This window comes from Colias croceus, chromosome 5 (genome assembly GCF_905220415.1).
Source record: "Colias croceus chromosome 5, ilColCroc2.1".
NCBI lineage: Eukaryota > Metazoa > Arthropoda > Insecta > Lepidoptera > Pieridae > Colias > Colias croceus.
The window spans coordinates 6,645,132-6,672,770 of record NC_059541.1 but is presented as its reverse complement, the minus strand read 5'-3'; the positions used below and the strand labels follow the sequence as shown (position 1 = coordinate 6,672,770).

General features: G+C 35.1%; 2 protein-coding genes and 1 long non-coding RNA gene across 3 annotated transcripts; 1 reads left to right on the top strand and 2 right to left on the bottom strand.

Annotated features, from left to right (window-relative positions):
* Nucleotides 1-1,644: 1,644 nt before the first annotated feature.
* Nucleotides 1,645-2,543, bottom strand: LOC123691773. Its single transcript, XR_006751450.1, has 2 exons — nucleotides 2,302-2,543; nucleotides 1,645-1,929 (listed from the first exon to the last, which is right to left on the bottom strand). It is a non-coding gene; the product is annotated as an uncharacterized LOC123691773 (long non-coding RNA).
* A 17,356-nt stretch (nucleotides 2,544-19,899) lies between these two features.
* On the bottom strand, nucleotides 19,900-24,409 carry LOC123691826 (T-complex protein 1 subunit beta). Its single transcript, XM_045636399.1, has 10 exons — nucleotides 24,285-24,409; nucleotides 23,967-24,140; nucleotides 23,744-23,879; nucleotides 23,391-23,610; nucleotides 23,099-23,237; nucleotides 22,805-23,013; nucleotides 22,141-22,315; nucleotides 21,527-21,704; nucleotides 20,973-21,176; nucleotides 19,900-20,461 (listed from the first exon to the last, which is right to left on the bottom strand). Exons 1-10 carry the CDS (start codon nucleotides 24,285-24,287, stop codon nucleotides 20,289-20,291), a joined length of 1,611 nt encoding a protein of 536 aa, XP_045492355.1. The 5' UTR covers nucleotides 24,288-24,409; the 3' UTR covers nucleotides 19,900-20,288.
* A 588-nt stretch (nucleotides 24,410-24,997) lies between these two features.
* On the top strand, nucleotides 24,998-26,452 carry LOC123692138 (synaptobrevin-1-like). Its single transcript, XM_045636794.1, has one exon. It carries the CDS (start codon nucleotides 25,128-25,130, stop codon nucleotides 25,494-25,496), a length of 369 nt encoding a protein of 122 aa, XP_045492750.1. The 5' UTR covers nucleotides 24,998-25,127; the 3' UTR covers nucleotides 25,497-26,452.
* The last annotated feature ends 1,187 nt before the right edge of the window (nucleotides 26,453-27,639 follow it).

Sequence of the window (27,639 nt, the reverse complement as noted above, 5' to 3'; positions counted from 1 at the left end):
TGTTATTATCAATTAAAATTACTTATACATAAAAAATTATATTAAGATTAAATTTACATTTTTATTTATTAATTTATAAACTAAATGAAATCTGCGCCTATATTAACGCCTTTATTTATAAGTTTTAACTATGTGTGAATGTGTGTGTGTGTGTGTATCGGTGCGTGCATGTGTGTGCGTATGCGTGCGTGCATGTGTGTGTGTGTATGTGTGTATGCGATTTGTGACAAGACTGATAAAATAAAATAAAATGGTTCAGACTATAACTTTAAGCATTTGCTCAATTGCTTCATAATCATACTCAATCAACCAATTTCGTATGGCACTGTTGGCATCTCTTAGGGACATCGAAGTATATTTTGTATTATTGTTGTATATTTTGTATTATTTGTATATTTTGGGAATATTTTGTATTAAAAACAAGTAAAGTATTTAAAAATAAAGAGATATTTCAAAATAAAAAAATGTTATTTTCGGCCCAGTCTTCGACTGCCGAAATCCATTTATCGACACCCGGTAATCAACATGTTCCAATGACCGACATCTAGTAATCAACAGTTCTATTAATCGTCATCCAATGATCAACAGTTCATGCAGGTAAAAAGTTAAATAAAAAAATAATTATAAGAATAAAAACTGTATTTTATTATTAATCAACTTATAGGCCTGAGTCTTTTTAAGTCTCAATCAGTCTTTTATTACTGTTTTAAATTATCATAAAATAAAAAACAATGGCACTACAATCATTACTTATTCTCTCTATCTCTCTCTATCACTTGCTGTGCGTCCAATTGACCATTATTTTGGAAACGGAGATGAAATTGCAGATGGAACTCTCTCATAGGCATATGTCGTGGCCATATCGTAGATTTGCTCATTTCATGAAATGGCCAACATAGTTTGATCAGATCGTTAAATCGTCAACGTTTCACGATTTGGTCATCGGCATTTGGCCAGATCGTATAAAATATAGGTTAGGTTAGGTTAGGTTAGACTTTAATAAACAACGCACGAGCCGAGCGAGTAAAGCGAGCGTGCCGCGGCAGCGGCCGCGAGTGCCAGAAGCGAATCGCTTTTTAAAAAAGAAACAAAAATGGTCGCATTTCGTGAAATGGCCATCCACGTTTGGCCAGATCGACGATCTGGCCAAATGTGGATGACCAAATCGTGAAACGTTGACGATTTAACGATCTGGCCAAACTAAATTGGCCATTTCATGAAAAGAGCAAATCTACGATATGGCCACGTGACACATACACTATCATGGTGGGTGCCAATTGTCCAGCTGCATTCCCGGTAATCAACACTGTCAAATTGTCCTTATCGTCTCCAGAGGATCGGTAGACATGTTTGTCACCTTTTCTTGCAAGAACTTTCCCGGGTTTAGGGGACAAATAGAAGGCGCTCTCGTCCGTATTAAAAATTCTTTGAGGGTCTTCCGAAGCTTCTTTTAGATCGTTTTCTTGTATATATTATTCAACTTCTTTAAACCATTTTTTATATTTTCTTCCGTTACTCCATCTCGCGCCGTTGTTAAATTTTGTGCTGTTCGCTCAGACAAAGCAGGATGTCTTTTTAGAAAAAGATTATACCATTTCTTGCCTGGCCTATCGTCAGTAAAAGGCGTTTTTATCTTCTGGTCCATAATAATGCGTTGCACACTGTCAAGCAATTCGTCTCTTGTAATGGGAATGTGTTTTCCCGCCATGTCAATTACCCATTTTTCTAAAAGGTTTTCTGCTTCTGTAGACAAATAGGTACTAGGACCCATAGAATACTTGACTGGAGTTTTACCCGAAATTTTGTCATATAGGGTAATCCTGAGCACACCATACTTGTTTGCTGCAGTTTTAATTTTTTCGCCTTTTTTGACCGCTTCTATAGCCTGAGCCATTTGTGCAGGCGTGTAATTTTTTTTAGGCGCCATTTCTGTCAAAAAAAACTTATGTCGATTATTGGATTGTATGGTATACCCAATCATCGACACGGCTGTCGATCATTGGAAACAGTTTGACAATCTAGATGGAAGATGTTTTTTTATAAAGTGCTTGAAACACTTAGCTAAATTACAAATCAAGCTGCTTATATTATGAAAAATTTATATTTCGACATTTGTCGATAATTAGATAATGCGATGAAAAAATATCCAATGATCGACAAGCGTGTTTTGGCATCTCAACTTAACCTCTCATTACTAAAAATCTACTAAAAGGTATTGAATTTCATCTCCAATCAAATAAATAATTATCAATCTCGGTAAATCAAACCAAACATAAGTTATGTGCAATATTTGCTACTCACCTCCTTAAGGATTCCGCTAGTAAAACTGGATTTACGAAAGAGTTGTCCGCCGGTCGATATTTAAACCCTCACCATTTTGTACAAAATGGCCAAATGTAGGAAATGTCATCCACAATGACAAGTTAGTGACAGTTGTCTATGGCTCAATGCTTTGGTGCGTTCGAAAAACGTTTAATAGTGTTATTTTTTTGCGTTTAGTTTTTTAGTGTCGAACAATGGTGCGTTGTCGAGCATTGGGTGCTTTACCTTACTATGTTCTTGTTTTCAAGAAATTCAATTCCAACAAGATGTTTAACACATAGCCCTACAATGTAGGTACCTACTGCAGACTGAAACAAGTCCCGGTGTAATCCCTCAAATCCAAATTAGATTTTCTTTCAATTCCGAACACTATTCACAGATTTCACGCCTTACTCTATGTGTCAATCCATGTTGTCGAGTTCTGAAATCTAGATTGATTTTCGACGTCACGTCGTTTTATATTGAAAAATCCATATCAAAATGGGATAGAGGTAGGTATCTATGGGTTCAAAAATATGAAATCGTTCAATAGACAACAATAGACTATAAATGGAGCTTAAATTGTTTATAGCTAAAAATAATAGCGATACAACAAGAGGAAACGATAAAATAAAAAGTGTACAAATGTAATGAATAGGCTTTACAAATATTGAGCCAGATTTAACAGGGTGTAAGTCGATAGTGTGACAGGCAATGTCGCGTGCTCTGTGGCAGTCAACTTGAACAACACGCATACAAAACCTCCGATTTAGACATCAATTACATAAATACACAAATAAAGAAAGTATTTAATATTTAGTTTATTTAATGGGCTGTATACTTTTACGTTTGCTTAATTTGTTTGTTGAGGTATTTTACAATTAGGTAACCCGATTGTAGCAACCTAATAAACTCAGTCAATTAAATGGTTTATTTATAGTTACTTTAAATTAATTTCATAATTTAATTTGTTTAAAAAATTTGACTTAATTGAAAACGTCAACCCAATGTGAAAAGTGAAAATATAATGTGCCTTACATTATATACCTATGCATATTCTTTTATTTATTTTTTAGTTGTTGTATGTTTCGTAATAGGTACTTTTTCGATGATTTTCAATGTGTAAGATGTAAAAAATGTGTGTTATCTAAATAATATGTTCATTGTTCATAGTGCATATGTTGCAGCAATTGCATTTCAATCTTTCTTGTTGTAAAATATGCTATGTAGCTAACACGCGCAGAATCTCATAAACAGATAGATATTAAGTCCTATTTTGTAAGCATGGGCGTAGCCACGGTGGGGCAGGGTGGGGCGCTTGCCCCACCCAGGCTTTGACCTGGAAGGTACCTAACCAAATCTAAAAATTGAATTATCCAGGTACTAACTACTAAGCTTAATATCCGTAAGAAAATTCACACTCGATTCTCGAAAGTCGACAGTCGACACAGAAAATGAGACCAAAGCATTAGTATTATTTACCTCTACAATGACTGATTAACAAATAATTGTCATACGCCCAACGATCAAACGGCTGAAGATAGGGACACATTTTGGATCTATTTCGTGATGTGGTAGGTGAACAATAAGGTGTTTTGAATAAGAATAATTCGAATAACGAATTACACACGAAAAAAGAAAATAGCTGAGGCTTCTATGTTACATAAACAGTAAGAAAAATGAGTGTAGTACAGTTAGTTACCCCACTATTTTATCCAATTTCAATTTTGTTTTAAGTTTCACGTTCTAAAGAACGTGTCACGTGAGTTACAACTCAAAAAAATATGGGCCTTAGAAAAAAAAAACTTTCAGAAAATATTACACAGAATAAAGTGAGTGTTATAAAAAAGTTTTCAAGGTAAAGAAGATGCCATCGCAAATGCCATCGCAAATGCGTTCGCAAGCGCGTTCGCAGGCGCGTTCGCAAGCGCGTTCGCAAGCGCGTTCGCAAGCGCGTTCGCAAGCGCGTTCGCAAGAGCGTTCGCAGGCGCGTTCGCAGGCGCGTTCGCAGGCGCGTTCGCAGGCGCGTTCGCAGGCGCGTTCGCAGGCGCGTTCGCAGGCGCGTTCGCAGGCGCGTTCGCAGGCGCGTTCGCAGGCGCGTTCGCAGGCGCGTTCGCAGGCGCGTTCGCAGGCGCGTTCGCAGGCGCGTTCGCAGGCGCGTTCGCAGGCGCGTTCGCAGGCGCGTTCGCAGGCGCGTTCGCAGGCGCGTTCGCAGGCGCGTTCGCAGGCGCGTTCGCAGGCGCGTTCGCAGGCGCGTTCGCAGGCGCGTTCGCAGGCGCGTTCGCAGGCGCGTTCGCAGGCGCGTTCGCAGGCGCGTTCGCAGGCGCGTTCGCAGGCGCGTTCGCAGGCGCGTTCGCAGGCGCGTTCGCAGGCGCGTTCGCAGGCGCGTTCGCAGGCGCGTTCGCAGGCGCGTTCGCAGGCGCGTTCGCAGGCGCGTTCGCAGGCGCGTTCGCAGGCGCGTTCGCAGGCGCGTTCGCAGGAGCGTTCGCAGGCGCGTTCGCAGGCGCGTTCGCAGGCGCGTTCGCAGGCGCGTTCGCAGGCGCGTTCGCAGGCGCGTTCGCAGGCGCGTTCGCAGGCGCGTTCGCAGGCGCGTTCGCAGGCGCGTTCGCAGGCGCGTTCGCAGGCGCGTTCGCAGGCGCGTTCGCAGGCGCGTTCGCAGGCGCGTTCGCAGGCGCGTTCGCAGGCGCGTTCGCAGGCGCGAACGCAGGCGCGTTCGCAGGCGCGTTCGCAGGCGCGTTCGCAGGCGCGTTCGCAGGCGCGTTCGCAGGCGCGTTCGCAGGCGCGTTCGCAGGCGCGTTCGCAGGCGCGTTCGCAGGCGCGTTCGCAGGCGCGTTCGCAGGCGCGTTCGCAGGCGCGTACGCAGGCGCGTTCGCAGGCGCGTTCGCAGGCGCGTTCGCAGGCGCGTTCGCAGGCGCGTTCGCAGGCGCGTTCGCAGGCGCGTTCGCAGGCGCGTTCGCAGGCGCGTTCGCAGGCGCGTTCGCAGGCGCGTTCGCAGGCGCGTTCGCAGGCGCGTTCGCAGGCGCGTTCGCAGGCGCGTTCGCAGGCGCGTTCGCAGGCGCGTTCGCAGGCGCGTTCGCAGGCGCGTTCGCAGGCGCGTTCGCAGGCGCGTTCGCAAGCGCGTTCGCAAGCGCGTTCGCAAGCGCGTTCGCAAGCGCGTTCGCAAGCGCGTTCGCAAGCGCGTTCGCAAGCGCGTTCGGAAGCGCGTTCGCAAGCGCGTTCGCAAGCGCGTTCGCAAGCGCGTTCGCAAGCGCGTTCGCAAGCGCGTTCGCAAATGCCTTCGCAAATGCCTTCGCAAATGCCCTCGCAAATGCCCTCGCAAATGCCCTCGCAAATGCCCTCGCAAATGCCCTCGCAAATGCCCTCGCAAATGCCCTCGCAAATGCCCTCGCAAATGCCCTCGCAAATGCCCTCGCAAATGCCCTCGCAAATGCCCTCGCAAATGCCTTCGCAAATGCCCTCGCAAATGCCTTCGCAAATGCCTTCGCAAATGCCTTCGCAAATGCCTTCGCAAATGCCTTCGCAAATGCCTTCGCAAATGCCGGCGGCACAGCCGCCGGCCGTGCCACCGGCATTTGAGGTTCGAAGACCTGGATATGACTTTGGGTACATACAGTTGCTAGTTACATATTATTTTTTTATTGTTGCCCCACCTTGAGCCCATGGCTAGCTACGCCCATGTTTGTAAGAGTACATTTTAAACGTTTCAATATAAACGGAATCCTAAAAACCTGTCAAAACAAAACTAATAAAAATATGATTGACGATACTTAATAAAACCTCTGAAAAATAAGCATTACGTGTTTTTTGACAGATATTTTCGCGAATTATTGTACGAAATTATCTTCATATAGAATATATTTAAACTCAACGAAATTCAATTAGGAAATTTAGAAACGTTTTAAAAGCCCTGTGTCACTGCTGCTATGTATAATAGAAAGATATTTTAAGAGGAAATTACATACGATGACAGAGTACGTGGCGGGCTTTTATTAAAAATGAATTTGGTGTTACAAAAATTCTGCGGAAATTAAAGCTTTATATTAAATTTTCAGCTTAAATGGCTCTATAAAGGATGTTCCATTGTCTTACATTTACTTATATTCTTGAATAGCATATATTTAAAAGTTTAGGTGTACTTTAGGTTTTTCAGTATTTAATATAACAATAATATACTAATTAGTATAATATTATCTGTTTACACCTAATAAAAGCTTTCTGTTTAACTTAAACTTACACTCCGGGATTTTCTTTTCATTTTAAAATTAATAATAAAATCGGTTTAGTAATTTCGTCGTTTCCTGTTATTTCATCTACTTTAAGCCTCTTTTGCTCCGGTGTCGGAGGATTAACGAAGGCCACGTATTGACGTTAAGCAGCGGAACGAGCTACTCTCGGGGGATTGCCAACCCGATGCTGTCTTAGCTCGGCTAACAAATTATACGGGAAAACGTAGTAAACACAGCTAAACTGCTAATAACTCTCGCTTATTTCGAATACAAATATTTTGGAAAATCTTTTCGTGTTTGACAACTTCGTGTGCTTTTGTTGAACTTCTTACCTTGTATCAAATACAAGGTAAGAAGTTCAACAATGATACAACAGAAACAAAACAGATACAATATTTTGGAGTTTAGTTTCTTTTTTAATCGGCTAAAATTATAGAATAGATCGTCTGGATGTGGTGTTAAAATATAAAAATTAAATATTGCTTTGCTATCAAATAACTGTGCTATCAAAAAACATGAAACGAGCGAATGCTCATTCTAATCTGTCAAATTATTTTAAACAGGCGTAGAGCATTATTGAGTTGTTCTTAGTGCGTTCGAAAATATTCTTTACAATATTCTAATAGTGAACGATACGAGTTTTCGTTTACAGTAAAAGACTGCGAAAGAATCACTCTTGCTCTAACTCTAGCTCTATGTTCGTGTTAATGTACCGTAATACAAAAGCAAAAATAAATCATCATTCGATTATTAATTATAATATTATTATGATTAACTAATTGGAAATTTTGAATTCTTGAAAAAAATATAAATCAGTTTAACCAGTCAGTTATTATTATTAGTATTTTACTTATTAATCATACGTATACAAACAAATAAAAAAAAATGTGATCTTCATTGCAATAATAATTAATTAACACCACATTTTGCCTTAAACAAATTTTGTGACTTAAGTCAAGATAAGTAAAAATAAGTGATTGTAAGTGTGGAGCTGACTGGCGCCTCACCGGAAGTCGTTCCCACGTGACGGACGCCGGAAGTGACACTGGATAGTGTTGCCCCCATCTTGTCTCTGTAATATCACGTCTTTGGTAATATCTCTCTGAAGCCTTTTATTCTATGTAAGACCACGCACAATTCAGAAATTGGCGTCATATAAGGTCTATAAAATAATTTATGACGTCACTTTCCAACAATAAAAATTGTTTACTTTCATACTTTTAATGTCTTATAGGACGAATTTATTAATTTATAGCGTGGCAACACGGTTGCCACGGTACCTATATACTAGGTATAAAGTAAATTTATATTGTTATCCTACAAGTGAAATTCTTTTCTGAATTTACACTAATTCAGAAAAGTTTTTAGAAATACTGTAGGTTTTAGAGATGTTTGTAATAATTATAAAATAATTTACAAAATCAAAAATTACAACACTCATTTATTTACTTATAAACCTTTTTTGGGTAATTTTGTATCACTCATATTTTAATGCTTTAGCATAGATAACTTAAATTATTTTTAGTGTTAAGGGAGTCGCAACCCAAAGTAATCTTATAGAATCTTGTTTGAAACTTATCAAATTAAATTAAAGAAATTAGTTGGCACTGGCATAATGTTAAGTAATACTGGCAGAAGTGCGTCGTTGTTTTTGTAATGCTCTTTCTTATGATCTTAACGATTATTCCTGCCATTGTGCGATCCGCGACTGTTGCCAAGAGCCGCAGAGTTAGAGCGCAACTTACAAAAGTTTCCGACTTGTTCAAATGGCCGGCTTTTGTTAGAGACCGACTTATTGTTCGGGACAGATTGCAGAGGATCAGCGTCTCCGTCACAAATTTGCGCTAGACGCAAGACACGTGTGAGGGTTTATGAGAAAATTATTTGCTTGCGTCTTCCCTTCCGGGGCCTTTTATAACGGTAGTAAATATTGACTTTGTTATTACACTTTTCCTGTTTACTGTATTAACGATAATTAGGAGTATGTGTGGGTAGATGGCATGTGTGATTAACTTAGATAAAAGTTGTTTGTAGGTACTTATTGCAAAAATCATTTATACGTGTGTATATAATTATACTTCATATAAATGTATCCATTTAACATTTTCATACAACAATAAACATGTTTTTTATTATATAATGCAATCGTAGTCGTATCACTTAAGAAGTAACAAAACGTTTGGTAATAACGGAATAATATGTTTTGTGAGATTGAATTCATATTTCATAGCATTCATACGCAAAGGGTATTGCTAAGAATACGATATTTCTTCCTTTATTTTTATACCTAGAGATAAAAGCACACACAGATAACAGGGGAGAGATGACGCCACGTCGGATATATTTTGATTCATTTGTTAACATTTGTGTTATTATACAAAATTCTAAATCAGCTTTATGTGTCTGTTATCTTCTTAGATCTGTCCATATGCCTAACAAACTCATTACCAACATATTGTACCACAATAGGTATGTTAGAAATTTTAAATTAAACGCAATATTTTACCTTAACAACGTCATTGGACACACACCGCTCGCAAGAAAAAAGATCTCTTAGTGAATCTGATGAGACGGTATTAACATAACCGCTTTGTTAAATGGAGTCAAGATAATTTGTGGAGAAAGTTCGGCCTGTAATACCTCGCAAATTGCCGGATAAGACTGTGTGAGACAACTGTTAGTTTTAATTAAACTGCTGGTTGCGTTCGCGGGAAGTCCTCGGAACGAGAAAATTATTCTAATCTTATAAGCCTGTTGGTGCCTGGAAACTTCGTAGAAATTAATATCATACGGGTCCACGGCCTCCATTCACAAGTATATTATATAGAGAAAACGCATCGCCAATTTATTGCTCTGCTGTAATGGAAATTATTGTTTCATTAAAATGTACTGCGTTGATATAGTTTCGTTTTGATAGTTATTAGCAACCGTATTTAATAGAGACGATTTATGTTATTCAACTGGAGCCATCTGAAACATAGAAACTGTCATTCATATTTTGATGCAATTGAGGAACATATGAGGCTCTTTCATTACAGCAAAATTATGACAACTCGCGTCCTCATTCATAATTCGTGAGACAAATTCTATTTTGGTCAAAAACGTTAATTACAATGTAATAAGTCTTGGATTAATTTAGAATTACGAAGACCATCTGCGACGACTTCAGTTGAATTTAATGAAAAGTATAAAATGGATGAAATCGCTCGAAAGAGATTATCTCCGGTTTCAATTTCAGAACGACGTGGGCCTCTTGGGAAAAATATTTTATTGGATCTTAGAACTAGAGGTATCTATTGCACTAAATTAATGAGCACTTAGTGTTAGAGTAGGTATCTATTTAATATCAATGTTACAGGAGTATAATAGATGTATATTAAGTTTAGGAATATTTTCTTTCCACAGGTCAATGTTCAACTTTACCTTCTGGGAAATACGTTTTTTAAAGAATTATCTATGATAAGCGTATCCTTTTCAATAGCCTAGCCATATTGTATTTATGCATTTTATTTATTTAATATTTAATTAGCTAAATATAAATACGTAGTACACTTTTTTCCCGATATAAAACCATATGTTTCTCTCGTCTCGTCATGGTAGGTACAATTATTGCTAGTGTAGTTCAGTGAGTCGAACTACTTGTCAAACTTTAGTAATTTAACTTCAAAACAGGTTGCTGTTGGTGTACCATGCTGAACGTTTGTTCAGCCGCATTTCAGAACTAATTCTGTGACAATAATGTCAAATCGTCCACCGATTTGGGATTAAATCGAATTCGTAGATTTATAGCTTTTTATTCAATATTAATACATTGGTCAATTTTAAAAACGTTTTAAGTAGTTGGTAACATTTTTATGCATTAGCTATAGGTATACAACGTTTATTCAATATTTTTAATTTATAATTTGAAAAACATTAGGTAAAGCTAGATTAGATTTGAAAAAGAAAAGTGGACATAAGAAATTGTTAATAATCTTAAAGTGTTTTTAGATTAGGTACTCGAAAAATAATTAGAGTTCGCACAAAAAATATTTGAATTGGAATTTAATGCGACTACTTGGACACAGCCCACAAGTTAAAACGCCCTGAGTCAAAACTTTTTACCGAGGAAGTTTTCTTTAATTTTCTTAACGTTTTTGTAAACAGTCGCCAAACAAATGGCTAATTAAAATTTAGCTTGATCTGCATATAATATAAGTATGTTTATATGGTGTGGTTAATGGTTAGGTTAGATAGTATATTTTAAATAAATCACCTAAACTCTCCTATATTGAAACAGTTTTACTTTAGCTTTACAGAAACTTTTACAAAAAATGGGCTATCTAACACCGAAACAATTTTCAAATCGGACCAGTAGGTAGTTCCTAAGATTAGCTCCTTCAATCAAACAAATAAACAAATTCTTCAGTTTTATAATATTAAGTATAGGTAAGCTTTTTTAGCAATTTAGATGCACCTAATTATTTACACCATCTCTATTCTAGTAGATTATTAACCTCTGCATACGCAATAGAATTAATAAAACATTCATAACACAAATGAGATTCCTTTTGAATTCAGATCACATAATATACAACGTCCTGCGTTATTGCAGTGGGGTGGAATTTATGGCAGTGCTCTTTTAAAATAAAGCTATTCTTCTTAAAATATTGTCATCTACTTTAATATTTTACTTAACGCGTCCCCGAGGCGGCATTTTGTAATGCAATAACATCCATACCAATGGATGAAACGATACCAATTTTAAATATTATAGTGATATAAGCTACAAATATATTGCATAAAAGATACTCAATTTAACGTACTTTTTTTATTTTTTTTTTCTCGAACTATAACGGATTTATAAAACACCCTTGTCAATTCTACAAAATAAAAATATCACGTAGGTAGGTAAGTACCTATAATCTAAATTCTAATTTGTCAATGGCTAGCTTTCCGCTCACTCGCGCTACTTCGACAGTGCATTCAAAGAAAAACACGCATAGTTCCCGTTCCGTGTGATTTCGGGGATAAAACTGTGTGCTATGTTCGTTATCAGGTCTCAAGCTGTCTCTGAATTAAAATTTATTTTAATTTGTAAAATCATCGCACTAGGAAATTATACTATCGTCGATCGTAAAGTTCTACCTATAGTTACGTATCGATAGTTTTATTGTTTTAGGTACGTATATTTACATGAACCAAATTTACACTGAAAGGCTCTAGAAGAAAATACCTGAGCCAATAAACATCCCACTCACATCTACAGACTTGTAAACTAAGACCCGTGTCATTTTAAATTGGCCTCCCAGCTCTCTAGAATAACAAGTAGATTATGTTCAAAAACAAATTAGGTTTTATTTTTTAAAGATAAACAAAATAACAACGTAAACATTATATTCCACTTAAATTTAAGTCAATTGTTTTGTTTATTACGTTTACCCATTAGGCACAGGTGTAAGAGTTCTCACGAAGCAATTAACGTCTACTAAGCTGAAGGATTGTACTCTAACCTCAAAAAGAAGCGAACAGAAAAAAACCTGAGCTTCTCAGATCTTATCCATTTTTTCACACTTGTAGAGTTCATTCTCATTATACGAGTGGGACTGATAAAAAATAACGAAATGGTGTGAATTTATACTTACGTAACATCATAATTATTATTAGGGCAAAGTGCTGCTGTGAAGTAGACTAAAACATAATATGTAGAATTTTCATTTTTTAAATATATTCCTAACTAGCTTCCGCCCGCGACTCCGTCCGCGCGGAAAATTTGAGAAAAATTAAGATTTATTTTTTTCTACGTATTTTTCCGGGATAAAAAGTATCCTATTTCAAACATATCACCACAAAAATGAAAGGAGACTTCAAATTTTTATTAACTTATTCAAAATAACTAAGTAGTTACTTTGTTCTAGAATGCAAATGGTGCTTGAAGAAGTAAAGAGAGACTAAAGAATTAAAAGAGGTCAAGCTTGAATTCAGCATGCAATTAAAAATTGAATAATACCAGTCTTGATTTATTCTAAAGAAAGCGTACAAGCTAACAGCTGTTTTAACATAAAATTTGTATAAAATTTATTATCAACATTGTTTAATAAACTAGATTTTATTAAAAAATGAGTTATAAAATTTAGCAGCTATGTTGAAATTAACAGTGCGTGACATGAATTTCTCTAGGAACTCATATACTTAGTCCCCGCGAAGTTAGAGCATGCAGTTCTGAAACTGGGCCATAACTTTACACGCAACATTAACTTGGAACACTGTCGCGACAGGACCACCACAGATCTAAATAACTCTTGTACTTAAAGTGACATTTTATTACTTAAATATTTCATAAGTTTACATTTTTTTCTGTTGTTTTTAAATAATTACAATTTGTAAATATTAATAAAATCAAGTGGGTACCTAATGTATTTTAAATGCCTCATGAGTGAAGCGCGTGATTCTACGAAAAACAAGTGATTTTTTACTTTAAATGACTAATTTTTTAATCTTTAAAAAATAACGCTTTTTAACACTCATGATAATATAATAACTAAGTTATTTTAAATATTTAAAAACCTGTTTAAAAAAGTTATATTTTGGATGTCCGTTTGATTTTTTCTTTATAATATATTACGAGCGAAATATAATTCATTTATTTTATGTTATTTTTTTTGTTATTCGTTTATAGCATTATTTCGAAGAATAGCCTACTTTTCATGGTATTTAAAAATGCATCTTTTTATTCCATTATTATAAACCTCTTCCAGCATTTTGTTTCGTTGCAATAAGCAACATTGCACTAACCCTTAAAGTATTTAGAATTTAGAGACAATACGGCAAAATGTACGATGTTGGTTGCTTTCATAAAATCAAAGTAAAATCTTAAATAGAGGTTTTAAAATTACATAATAGCTTCATTTAAACGTTTATAATATTTATTAAAACGCATTTCATTTTTTTATTTATCTAATACATAATAGATAATAAAACTTTTTAGTTTATTACCTTTTTTTTGTTTATATCTAGGGTAAGTATTAAAAAGGAGGGTCCTTTTTTACTTTCATTCTACACAACTCACAAAAACATACATAGGTAATGAATAAATATTAGCAATTCTAAACAGTTTTGCAACCTCTTATCTCTCAATGAAAAGCTAGTTACAGAACTAACTATGTATATAAATAAATAAAAAAAATGTTGATTTAATTGAAAATGTTTAAGTAAGTATGTATCAACATGTTAATGAAAGAATAATTTCAAAATTATAAAACCTCAAATTTACCATACGACAAACATAAAAGCTTATATTATTATTTATTAAAATGTACATTTCCAGCCGAGCAGTGTTAATTGCTTTAATTTATATTAAGAGAAGTCATTACGAACATCTCCCGTGTACGGTGTATGGCATCAAATCGTATTATATTAATAACAAATAAACACGAAAGCAATCACCTTTAGATGTAATGCTTAAATTATTCACGAGCTGCTCAGAGTGCCGTTTCAATTTAAACGAGATACATTAGGTAAATTAACGTTTGTGCTCACTCGCGCTCCAGAAGCAAAATGTCTTGATTGGACTGATTACGTGAGAAGTATCTAATTAACACATACAGCGGCTAAATGAAGGAATTAAATGTATATTTTTCGTACGTTTGATGTTTAGTCAGTGTAACGAAACAAATAGAATCTCTACGGGCCATCGCTTAAACTAAGTGCCTATAATTCGCAAGAGTTTACCCTCGCCCGCTCTGGGGAATCGCGCTTCGCCGGTTTGAAATATTGTGACATACACAAACTTTCATTCGTGAATTATGATCGCTATAGATTTTAATGACTTATACTACCGAACTAAATAAATTCGAAGAAAATTATTTGTAAAGCAGGTACCTATGTATTATTTATCATGCGTACAATGATTTACTTAGGTTTATTTCAGGTAATATAGGTTATAGGTAATTTCTATGTAGCAACAAAATAACATAAAAATTGTATGGGCTGTTTGGATTATATTTCTTCACATAATATAGATCCATATATATGTATGTACGTTCATATTATAATGGAATGAGGCAACTCGATCTCCGGGAACACTAATTGAATTGCGCAGGAGTTATTTCAGTTTCCAAGTACAAACTCTCAAGTGAGCAAACTTAAGGGCCGCTATAAATTTAGTTTTAGCTATTACCTAGCTATGTTACTAGGTACAACATGACTATATGACTGTTTACTGTTCAGTTTGTAAGAGTGCAGCAGTGTATTTAAAGGAAATTTCGTACCATACCTAGATGAAAATTGTGAAGTTAAGGACTATTTTTCTTCTCAGCTTTTGAAGTTGAGGGCACTATTTATAAACCTGAAGCACCTATGAGTTATAAAGAAAATATATACTGATAAAGGGATCAAAGCTAACATTATATATTTCCCTTAGGTTGTTACTACATTGTGCGTAGAGTGGGCGGGTGGGTAGGCTTGTGTTGTTTTATTGGCGTCACTAATGAGTTGCTAATTCAATTTCACGGACGGAGCCTGTGTGACGTTCTGCATGAACATGAGCTTCTAAAACCTATACGTGCCAAGTAGACTACATTGATTGCTAGATTGACCTATCTTGGATTTCAACTGATGAATATTTAACTAAGTCATAGAATTAACATATCCTAGAAGTAGGTTACTGTTATTCCTAACCAAAATAAGAACAATAATTGTCTATTAATAATTAAAATGGTGGATTAAAATACCGCTCTTGAATAAAAAGTCTCTATTACACGAAACCGTCTCTCTCGTGTGAAAGCGTAGAAGCTGTCTAAAAAAATAAAAAAAAATTAGAAAAATTGACACCCAAGGAAACACTTTATAATCCTACACCACAGATAAGCACATATCAAGTCACATTTACGTAAAGCAGCTAAGCAAACAATTGTATAAGCGGGCGCCATGTCTTAGTGCCAAGAAATAATCTCTTACGTGACACTCGCATACATCATGTACCAAGCAGCTGCCAAAACTGTCTGCCAGGGTCCCAGTAGTGCGACTTACCAACTAAAACAATATCAGGTACTTAGGAAACTTATACTGCCGCGCTTAGTATAAATAAGTTCCCGCCTTGTCGCGAACTCTATAACTGAATAATTTGAAGGATGAGCTCACAATCTCAAATGTATGTTATCTCGTAACACAGATGTAGGTACCTAGTCAGTCATCTATTCATTATATTGTAGGCACAGAATCTAAAATTATATGATCCAACTTCGTTTGAGTCAGTAGATATATTTTTATTGAATTGTTTTTTCACGATCGTTTTATGGTGACATAATGAAGTCATTTTTTGTTTCATTTAGTCCCTATATTCATTTATTAAATATTCATTTACATACACATTAAGTACCCACCAGTTGTATAGAACATAGAGTTTCTCAAAATTCTTTGCCAATTTTACGAAAAAGTCCTTTCGTTTTACAAATAAGGTCAAGGGCTGAAGCTAAATTTCTCAAAGAGTAACGATATTGGGTCATTTATGTAAAGGTATGCCGCTGGGATATCCCGGATCAACATGGATTAGTCCCGCGCAAATCTCTATTTAGTGGTGCGATCTCTGTCCAACCAAACTGGGCCAATTAGAGCTTACATACAGTAATCTGAATATCGATGTATCCATATAAAATATCATATCAATAACTATTGACGGTGTGACAACATTTGTGCAAGCGCAATTAATTAAAAACCGATATGATATCACGTATTATGAAATATCAGTACCTATTAATGAATTTAGAATGAATAATTATACCAATCTGCCTAATTAAAAAAAATTACGTACAGAGATTGGTACCTGTAAGCTTCAACTAATATTGTCGTAGTCATTTATCACTTGGTAGGTACAATAATTAAGTTTGTACACATATGTGTGGAAGTTTACAGGAAACACAGTGTGTTTATTTAGCTATAATAGCGGCAACCTAACAAAGTAATTATCTCCCTAAATCCCGAGCCAATTCCACTGTTTAAGAAAGATAAACGAGAAGAAAAGAAACTATTTCGACGAAACTCTTAACTTACTTGGATTACAATGGCTTCATAATTACCACTTATTCAGCGGTATCAAGGATCGGGACTTGTAGAGTCATTAAAGAAATTGTAAGTAGGTAATCATTTCTCTGCGAATATTCAAATCTTAGGCGAACTTTGATCAGATGACCGAATAAAAGGTGGCCTAGGTATGTGCTCATAATATGCTCTTAGAGACTATAGGTAGTTAGGTACTAGACTCAAATCTATACTCAATATATTTTTATCCTTTTTTATCCAAGTTCACTTTTTTTTTGCGTGAAAAATAAACTATCTAACAAAGGATGAACGTTGAATTTAAGGCACAAAGTAAAATAACGAATTCTAGTTACTTATTACTATAGTTGCATACTTATATCTCCTAGAATATTTATAAAATTTATTCATAACTGACAATAGGTAATAATATCACCGAACAGCGCACGGATTCTATAATGAACGAAGAGGCTTATAACTTCATTCCGACTCGCAATTATGTTGCAGGTAGGTACTTTTTGCGGAACGACCTGTGTGGCATTCAGGAACATTTCAACAACTACAAACATTCGTCATTAGTTAACATTATTCACTCGAATGCCTAGTTTTTCAGCGTCTGCTTTTTAATGAAATGCTTTATTAAACTAAATGCAACTAAAAGCCTCTAAAAGCACTTAAGTGGCTATTGTTTTATTAAGCGATGCTTTGTGAGTAAATAGATATTATCATTCCCTTGAGGCATGAAATAAAAAAAATTACCACCTGAGTTAAATATTATTTAATAGGAGAAAGTTACAGTGCGAGCATGTCAATACATGTCATATTACCTATGTACCTATCTGTATATAATTTGAAATTATTGCGATATGCACTTTTTATAATTCATTTTTCATTTTAATAAATAAGACTAGATGTTATAAGGTAGTCCTTGCACAGACCACCATTACTTGCTCTGTGCAGACCACCATCAACAGCCTCGCGAGGCAGGTCGGTAACCGTAACACAAGTGAATACAAAACTACGTTTTCGTTTTTGTGGTTCGGAACCCAAAAAAATCTATCCTTGTAAAGCCGGGGTGAACAGCTAGTAGGTACCTAGTTAATAAATAAATAATAATAGTTAGCTCTAGTTTCTGATGTTACAGTTAAGATAATCTAAAGCAACAAAAAGTTTAAAAAAATCATTAAGAGAATCACACAATCACAGAATCATATATAGCTATGCCGTGTTTCAGAATATTAAGACATGAAAGACAAATGTAAAAATACGAAGTGCCGTAATGCACAATAACTCGTTTGTATGTTGCGTACGTGATTACTCTCTAAATATTCCACTTTATCGTCCAATCCTCTCCTTGTCATGTTAAGAAACGATGGAAGAGATGAGTTTGAATAATTTAGTGAGTTGCCAGAGAATGAACCATTTATCCAAATTGTTGTCCCCGACGTGGTAGAAAGGGTGCGTGTTAAAAATGAACGAACTGTCAGTTTCGTGTCGTGCTAACACCGATTCGCCTTAAGAGAATGTAAGGCAATATGTAAAAAGGTTTGTTCGAGCAACTCACGTAACACAATCTTCTAGTTGGGGTTCCCTTTGAAAAAAATATTTTACTTTTATGGCTTAATTTATACTTATTTGTTTCCCTTTGTTGTTCTTCTCTTTCTTGTTACTTGTATTAATAGGTACCTAGATGTCGTTACAACTTATAATTTTATTCTTCCGTATAAATCTGGAGAATTTGGAGTCGATTTGAAATGAGATTTATTATCTTACTAGTGTTCCGCTTCGCCCGTGGTACATATTTCGCAATAAAAGGTAGCCTATATCCTTTCTCGGGTAGGTATCTAAATATCTTCATACCAAATTTCATGCAAATTGGTTCAGTAGTTTAGGCGTGATTGAGTAACAGACAGACAGACAGAGTTACTTTCGCATTTATAATATTAGTATTGATACATGTTTTGCACCTAAAAATAAAACTCGTTGGTAAGTACTCAGTTTAAGAAATTATACACTACTAGCTTTCTGCCCGCGGCTTCGCCCACTTTGCTTAAACCCTAGGTAGTTAATAGGTAATTATTCACGCACAAAAACCTTCCTCTTGAATCATTATAAGTATATAATCATAATAATCTGTTGTTATTTTAAAGACCTAAACATACAGATGATACAGACACACAGTCGGCGTAAAGCGACTATGTTTTATTGTATCTAATGAATAAAATGATACCATTATTATTGATCAGTGGTATTTTTATGCCTATCAAAATATTATATTAACCTCATCCTCTAATCTAATCGCCCTTTTGATTTTATATAAAATCACGAAAAATCACTGTAGGTACTCTCAAAAATATTTGTATAGATATAAAAATAGAAGAGTATTATCAATAATTATTTACTTATATCTTATGAAGTAGGATAATAATAGAATTGGTTTATCAAATCCGTCCCTTTATTGTGCGTATGTGACGTAAATAGGCAAAAGCTCTTCTATGTATTTAAAATCCAATTCCTTTTTTTATTAGCAACATACCTATAATAGTTAATATTTTCCTTGACGCTGGGATCTGAATACTCCGTAAGAAGCTTTCATGAAATGATAATCTTTTATTTATTATGATAAATACATTACGGCATAATTGTATTGTTATGTCTGTACAATACCCTTCTTTTTTAACCGACTTCAAAAAAAAGGAGGAGGTTATCAATTCGGCCGGTATATTTTTTCAGTAAATATATTAAGGATCTTTTCACAAAAAATAAACAAATAGGTACGAGAGTATTTGTAAATATGGACGTGGAAAAACGGTCGTTTAAATATGAAAAGGTTCAGATAAGGTTAAAGCTTTTATTGTAAGGACGTAAAACAGTGCGAGGGACAAATCAAATAATAAAGGTAAATTATATTATCTCGGATTGAAATTGCTAAATTTATCAAATAAAATGGAATCTTGTTTTGGATGAAACACTTCAACATATTCAGTTTTCTATAAATAGATACATTATAATATGCGTTGGAGTTCCACCCGCCGTACTAGGTATCTACGCTTTCACATTTACATAATACAAGCAGTTCTGCGCGGTTTCACTCGCGACCGAGCCCGTGGGCAAAAGCAAATATTTCTACAGATTGTGTTATTCTGATACAATATAAGCTCTAATATTTCTTATAGCAAAATGTTTAATTATTCAATGCAACAGTAATTAAACACAAAAACATTTTTTTAGTAAGTAATACTAGTTATAAGATTATTCAAAAATTATTCAAAATTATTGTTTATAAAGCAGCCTTTGCGTCAGAAGCATGCGTCAGCTTATGCATGGGTAAAGGGAAAGGTGAAAAAAAACGAAAGCATGTTTGTGAATTTTTTATTATTAAGTAAATACATAAGGCAACATCAGCCAAACATAGAAGCTAAATTAATTATTGTGAAATAAAATAATATCTTCTAACTTAAAATGCCAGCTAGCTTCACTAGAAGGGAACCTATCATGATTGTTACAGTATAAAAGAATTATACCTTTAATTAATACATTTTAAACGAGAGACACATAAGCAACATTTGCAGTAGTAAAAATGTAAGAGAACACTGCACAGTTCAATTAATAATAGGTGAAAAACGAATTAGTATATTAAAACTTTGAGAACCATGCGTGATATCTCCTATACTTTCGCACCAAATACTTTCACATTACGTTACAAGCTCATCAATTTACGGTTCTCTTACAAAATCATTAAAATATTTAGCAAGGACGACGATCAGGGCCACGACGACGAGGCGCTGCTTTTAAGATGTTGTCCACGCGAAGAATAACTTCGGCCGCTTCAGCCGCTGACAGTAATACTTGACGCTTGACCACGTAGGACTCTGTGATACCGAGTTTCTTCATGTCACCTACACGGCCGTTCTCCATGTCTGCAAGAATATTTGAATATTAAAATAAACGATTTATTTTGTTCAGTTATGATGAAAACAAAAAATCTACGGTAGACTCTTAGCGCGTGGAAGTGACAGAGTACTTATAAAACTATTTCAACTATCTGATTCTGCTTTTCCAACAGAAATAATAGTATCGCTTTAAGCGCTCAGTACGATTGGTTCATCACAAACACATCCCTCGCTATGCATCCTCGCACATCTCTGGTGGAAAAGCAGCCTAAAACTGAGATGCTTTTATCCTACTTAATATTATAAATACGAAAGTTTATGAGGAAGGATGTATGCGTAGGTGAGTATGTTTGTTATTCTTTCACGCAAATACTACTGAACCGATTACAATGAAATTTAGCACACATATAGAGGGTAACTTGAACACATACATAGGTTTAATCCCGGAAATCTCACGGAAGCGGGAACTATGCGGGTTTTTTTCTGGCGGGCGAAGCCGCGTGCGGAAAGCTAGTTACTTATAATTGTTCCCACTCACCGAGTCCCATGGTGTTCTCGCCTTGCGCGTGATTCGCCCGCAGTCTGGCGATGAGGTCGGCGCTGTCGTAGCCCGCGTTGTCAGCGACGGCGGCGGGCAGGCGGCGGAGAGCCACCGCGAACGCCTCAGCGGCGGCCGCCTCCTTGCCGGCCGTGCGGGCCGCGGCGCGAGATACCGCTTCCGCCATCAACATCTCGCTGGAACCTGTTGCAAACAATAATATTGTTTATATCTATATCTTATTTATTTATTTGTTATACCTCAATTAGCACAGTGTAGAAGACAATTTGTATGGACAATTTGTATTTGTATGGGAATTTGAAAAGCCCCTGTCTTGGTGTAATAGAAATTAGTAACCAATCCTTTTTTTGTTATCCAGTAATAATTAATATTATATTTAACAGAATACAACTTTGGCCGAAATGACAAAAAAAAAACTTTAAAAGTATAAATATTAACACATTTTTAAGTTCACATTAGCTTATCGCTTTCATTTTTTACTTTTAATACACAAATCACACACACACATACAAACATACTTAAAGACAACATACCTCCTCCAAAGATAACTTTAGGCTCCTTGACAGTAGCAGCGAGGACGCACAGCGCGTCGTGCAGCGAGCGCTCCGCCTCGTCGATGACCTGCTGCGTGGCGCCGCGGATCACGATCGTGCACGCCGCGCCCAGCTCCACGCCAGAGAAACGGATGAGGCACTCATCTCCGATTAGCACCTTTATAATATGGACAAGATTAAATAAAAATAATTATTATCTTTAAAAATAGATTGCAAAATGTGTTGGTAAGCGCATAAATCGAGAACGGCTGAACCGATTTCGTCAATTATTTTTTTATTATATTCCTTGAAGTGCGAGGATGGTTCTTATGGAGAGAAAACGTAAACATATTCCACGGGCGAAGCATAAAAATAAGATTTGCATTTGGAGATTATGTGAAGGAAGGTTATAAATGAAAATTATTTAACAATACCTAGTGCTCATAACAGATCCGATCAGCTATTTATGGTTAACAAACTGTAAAATTCTTACAAACAACATTCAACAAAATTCTAACAAACTTTTTTTGTTTAAAATGTTAGTAACACCCAACTCAGCGTACAATGTAGAACAAAGTAAATAACATCAATTTCTTGGTTTCAACAAAGAGTACCTGTTCAATAACTTTGCAGTGTCCCAGCTTGACTTTGTCGGGTGAATCAAATGTAGATACAATTTCTCCACCAGTTACAAGCGCGAGACGTTCAATGCCATCAAAGTCTGCGTGTTCGATAGCCATAACACCAGCATCAGCAAATAATTGTTCTGGGTAATTGTAGATAAGTTGTCTGAAAAATAAAATAATTCAAAAATATAACAATAGGTAGACACTTAAACTTGCACTATTTGAAATCTTAAAAATGATAATAAAATTCTAACTGTTGCTATTTAAGTAATTGGCATGTTGTATTATTTATTTATACTAATATTATAAAGGTGAAGAGTTTGTTTGTTTGAATGTGCTAAACTCAGGAACTACTGGTCCGATTTGAAAAATTATTTCGGTGTTAGATAGCCCATTTATCGAGGAAGGCTATAGGCCACACTAAGACCAACAGGAGTGGAGTACTGCGGGTAAAACCGCAGGGCACAGCTAGTTAATTATAAACATTGTCAGATGTTCCATAGATTAAAGATAAATTCACTACTGAGAAGAGTCCCAATAAATAATTATTTTAACTCCTATAAATCCATAAAATGTTATTTTTAGTGTTTTTATTATTAAGAAACTACATATTAGGTAACTATTATAACATTTGAAGGAAATATGAACAAACCTGTTAATGAACACATTGCACTTGTGAGCTAAAATTTTGTTGACTTTGTCCTTCATTTTCTCTTTCTCAGCTACTTCAAGTTCTGCAATTTTGGCCATTGAATCCACTTTGATTGTTGAACCAAAAACTTTAATTTTGTCAGTGTCCATGGGTGTGTTTGCAATCAGAATGTTAGCATTTTCAATCCGTTTGGGTTGATGTACTCCCACCTTTAATCAAAGTATAACATGGTGTATAACAGAAAGACACAAAAAATCAACGCTAATATTTTTTATAGGCAAAAGTATTTTATACCTTTTTATTTAAAAGGAACCCTTCATCCAAAAATGATTCTTCAAGAACACCACCTGAGATCTTGATAATCTGGATAGCCTTCAAATTGCCTGAACCTTTGAGCCTGAGAACTGCATCTACAGCTAATTTTGTGAAATGTCTGTAAATTATAAATTAAAATTATAGTTTATTTGAATGAGTTGATGTTTCAATTTTACTGTGTTAATAATATAAATGAAATTGTATGCAATAAATAAGTTCTTAATAATTTGAATGGTTTAATGGTTAATAAAGTAAATATAAAATGACTCACTCTTTGTGATTGGACAGAATTTTGGAACTTAAAGTTGTGCGAGCAATATTTTCCAAGTCTACCCTGAGTGCTGCTTCATTGAAATTCTTCTGGTGATCAAAGCTAGCATCAGCCAAGGCTTGCTTAGCGGCTTCAACAGCTATGCGCCATCCAGCAATTATTGTTTGAGGATGGAGCTTTTGCTCTATCAATTTTTCTGCCTCGCGTAGAAGTTCAGCAGCTATAATTTTTTTTATTATTATTTTAGAATATCAATAAAACCAACTACTGATAATTTTATTATAGGAACATATTATCTAGTATTGCATAAAAATTAAATGTTACTAGAAACAACAAATTTAAATTATCATTACCCAAAACCGTAACTGATGTGGTTCCATCTCCTACTTCATCATCTTGAACCTTCGACATATCTACTAAAATTTTAGCTGCGGGATTGTCTACGCCCACAGACTTCAAAATAGTAGCACCATCATTTGTTACTTCAACCTGACATAAAAAATGTAAGGAATAAAATATATATGAAGTCAAATGTATATTGTAACATTTGTAAATAATACATTTAATATGTTTTACCTGTCCAGCATTTCGCCCATAAGATACTAAAATTTTGTCCATTCCTTTCGGACCAAGGGTACTTTTGACTAAGTCTCCAATTGCGATTGCCCCGATAAAGCTGGACATACGGGCAACCTCGGCTTTTTCTTCTTCAGCCTCATTCTTCAATATTCTGATAGGATTTAGTGATACCTACAAATAATTTTGACAAAAATCACAATTTAGTAAACATGTGCAGCTGAACCCGTAAGTGATGGTTATTACGGAAAATATCTTGATCTCCTCACTATCGTGAATATAATGAAACTGAGAAAATATAATCAAAAATAAACTCACCATTTTTAAATGCTTTTCTGTCACTAATTTATATACCTAATATAAATTATAATATTGAAAAATAACCAACAACGCACCGCTATCACGCGAAACTCTTCTTAACTTTTTTTTTTTTAAATGAACTACAATTTAATTGTCTTGTCTGGATACTAGACATAGACAAAGAAAAATTATAAATACGAGCTTTTTTGTTCTTAACCCTGAAACATCACAATATGACAAAAAAAATATATTTTATTATTTTTAATTTACATATTAAATTATAAGTGTTAAAAAATGATCTCACCTTAATTTTTGTGTATGCTGTCTCATAAATACGCGCAAAGTACATGAATTATTAGAAGAGGAAGAAAGTTACTTAATAAAAATAAACAAATTAAGTAGGTAACCATGAATTACTGGTTGAAATTAGGGTAGAAAAATTGTTAGAATGTGTTTTGTGTGGCGTTTTGTTTAGGTATATTTTTTATTAGTCTATGCATTATTTCTTAGCACATCACATTTAGAGCCAGCGCGCACGAGCAACTTTGTCTCCGCAACTATTTCGTCTCCGCAACTATTTTGTCTCTCCCACCCATGGGCTAGTATGAAAGTGCGCGCACGTAGCGACGCAACTCCCCATACAAATCGATGGGAGAGACAAAATAGTTGCGGAGACAAAGTTGCTCGTGCGCGCTGGCTCTTAGGAAATGTGTCATTATTTGTTGATTATTTGATTATCTATGGTATCATTTTCTGTTCTAGAACGCCATATTTTTGTGTTTAATTTTTATTTGTGACACGACAAAAAAATATACAAAATATATACTTAGACCTTGCTATTGAGATTAATAAGTATTAAAAATGGAAAACCAAGGTGGAACTTCTGGACCTAGAGTAAGTGATAAACGATTAGCACAAACACAAGCTAAGGTAGATGAAGTCGTTGGTATTATGCGTGTTAATGTTGAAAAAGTATTGGAAAGGGATCAAAAGTTGTCTGAATTGGACAATCGTGCAGATGCTCTTCAACATGGGGCTGCACAGTTCGAACAGCAAGCTGGTAAGCTTAAAAGAAAATACTGGTGGCAAAATTTAAAGATGATGTTGATTATTGGTGCTATAGGCGCAGTCCTTCTGATCATTATTATTGTATGGGCTACATCTGGTTCGAGTTCATCATCAAATGCTGCAGCGGTTACCCCAGCTCCGGAAGCACCTGCAGGACGATAAATAACCACACAGTTCCCGTGAACTATTTTGAAAAAGGCTATCACAAAGGTTTTTTCTATAGTACCTTGACTGACGAAATAAAACTATTTTTTAACAATTTACTCTTCGTAACCGAAAGCCTGCACATAGTATATACAAAAATTTCTTACAATTTTTACATAGCAACTTTTGATAAAGCATCTACCTACTTCATAAAATTTTATGTGTTTGGAATGACCAGTGTTAATATTGTTATATCATAAAGACTAATACTAATATTACATAATTAAGTATTGATTTAATGTTGCTTTAAAATTTAAATTGATATAATAAATGTTGAATGGTGTAGCTGTACACTTGCTAAATAAGCCAATCTGTAATATTGTTATTTTTTTAAGTAAATAATAGGTTAGGGAAAGCAAAAAAGCGAATGCGATTTTTGTAAGCTAAAACAAATATATATTTTGATGTTTGATACAAAATTGTTGCTTTACATGTTGTTATTGACGGTTACTAAAAATTTAAACTATGTTATGAGCACAAAATGTATTGTACTACCAGCACAAATTTTTAAAGAGTTTTAAAATATTTCTATGGGTTTTAAACTTTCAAGAATAAAACAGGGTTGAATAGATCGCAGTCTTTTTGGACATATTAATATTATATATTTGCTAAAACATGCGCCAAGTTTTCAAAGAGGGCTAGTAAAAAGTATAACACCCAAACTAATGCCAAGCAAAAGTTTGTCTTTAAAGATAAATATATTATATTTACACTCTTGTTTAATTTTCTAAGCATTTTCATACAGTTTGTTGTAAGGGACCAACATTTATTTGTAAGGATTTGGATCCACACAGTTTTTCAATATCTCCTGACCACAAGTTGATGTTGTAAACCTAATCCAAGAAATAATCATCTCTTTATATCTTGTTGTTTATATTGTAAAAGGTGGAATAAATGTATTATTCAAGTATTGTCTTATGTCTTTATCTTTTCCCTGACTATTCTGATAAGATAAGATTGTTTAGTTGCAATTTTTGATAAGGAAGTATAAATGTTATACTCAATATAATATTATTATGTATATAATATTCAATATAAACACCAGAGAGTAAAAAAGTGGAACAAGTATTCTATTAGCATTGGCAATACAATTGTATCCATTCTATATTATGTCATAATTTTTGTTTTTAAGATTTCCAATAGTTTAACAAAGGGCACATGGGTAATTGTAAACCAACAATAGGTTTTTATTTATAACTAGCGGTCCGCCCCGACTTCGCCCGTGGTACATATTCACGTTTTCTCTACATAAGAACCATCCTCGTACTTCATGGAATATAATAAAAAAGAATTACCTAAAGAAATCGGTTCAGCTGTTCTAAAGTTATGCGCTTACCTACACAATATTTTGGGATTCATTTTTATATTTTGTAGAAGATATAGTTTGTTACCCGCTCAGGTTAAATTATCATGTCTAAGTGAAGTACATAATTGAAACCTTTATAACTGACTTCAAAAAAAGGAGGTTCTATGTTGATCTGTAATATCTTAGGACTTTGTTATATGTTTTTTTATAATAATTCTTTAAAAGGTGTTCTTTTGGTGACAAGGATTAGTCTCCAAATGACTATATTAGATTGAATGTTATAATATTAAGTTTTATTGCATTCAAATACTTTCTTCTTATTTTATGTCTTAATTTGAGCTGATAGCTCCTTACTACTATAGTTATTTTTTTTTTAATATAAGTTTGCCTAGGCTAAATTCTGCACTTGCAATGAATATTAAACATCTTCAAATTAAGTTGCTATTCTAAAAATGTACCTACTTCAATAGTCTAATACAATGTCAAAAATTTTTGTAACTCCATAAATTTTATAACAATAATTTTTTAAGTAAAAGGTACTTATAAAAAATTAATTTGAAAGTTAGGTAGGTTAAGCTAGCTTTGATATAGGTATTATATTCTAATAAATAATATAGGTATATAACTAAAAGTCCGCTACGAAACTTGTAGAATATCATTTTACGCCTACTTCAGGGTAGCCGCATTCCGCTTCCGCACCCTACGCTGATACACCTACAACACAATACATAGGTAACATAGGTACATAATAAACAGGTACATACGTAGCTATGACTATGTACAAATAAGGAAAAA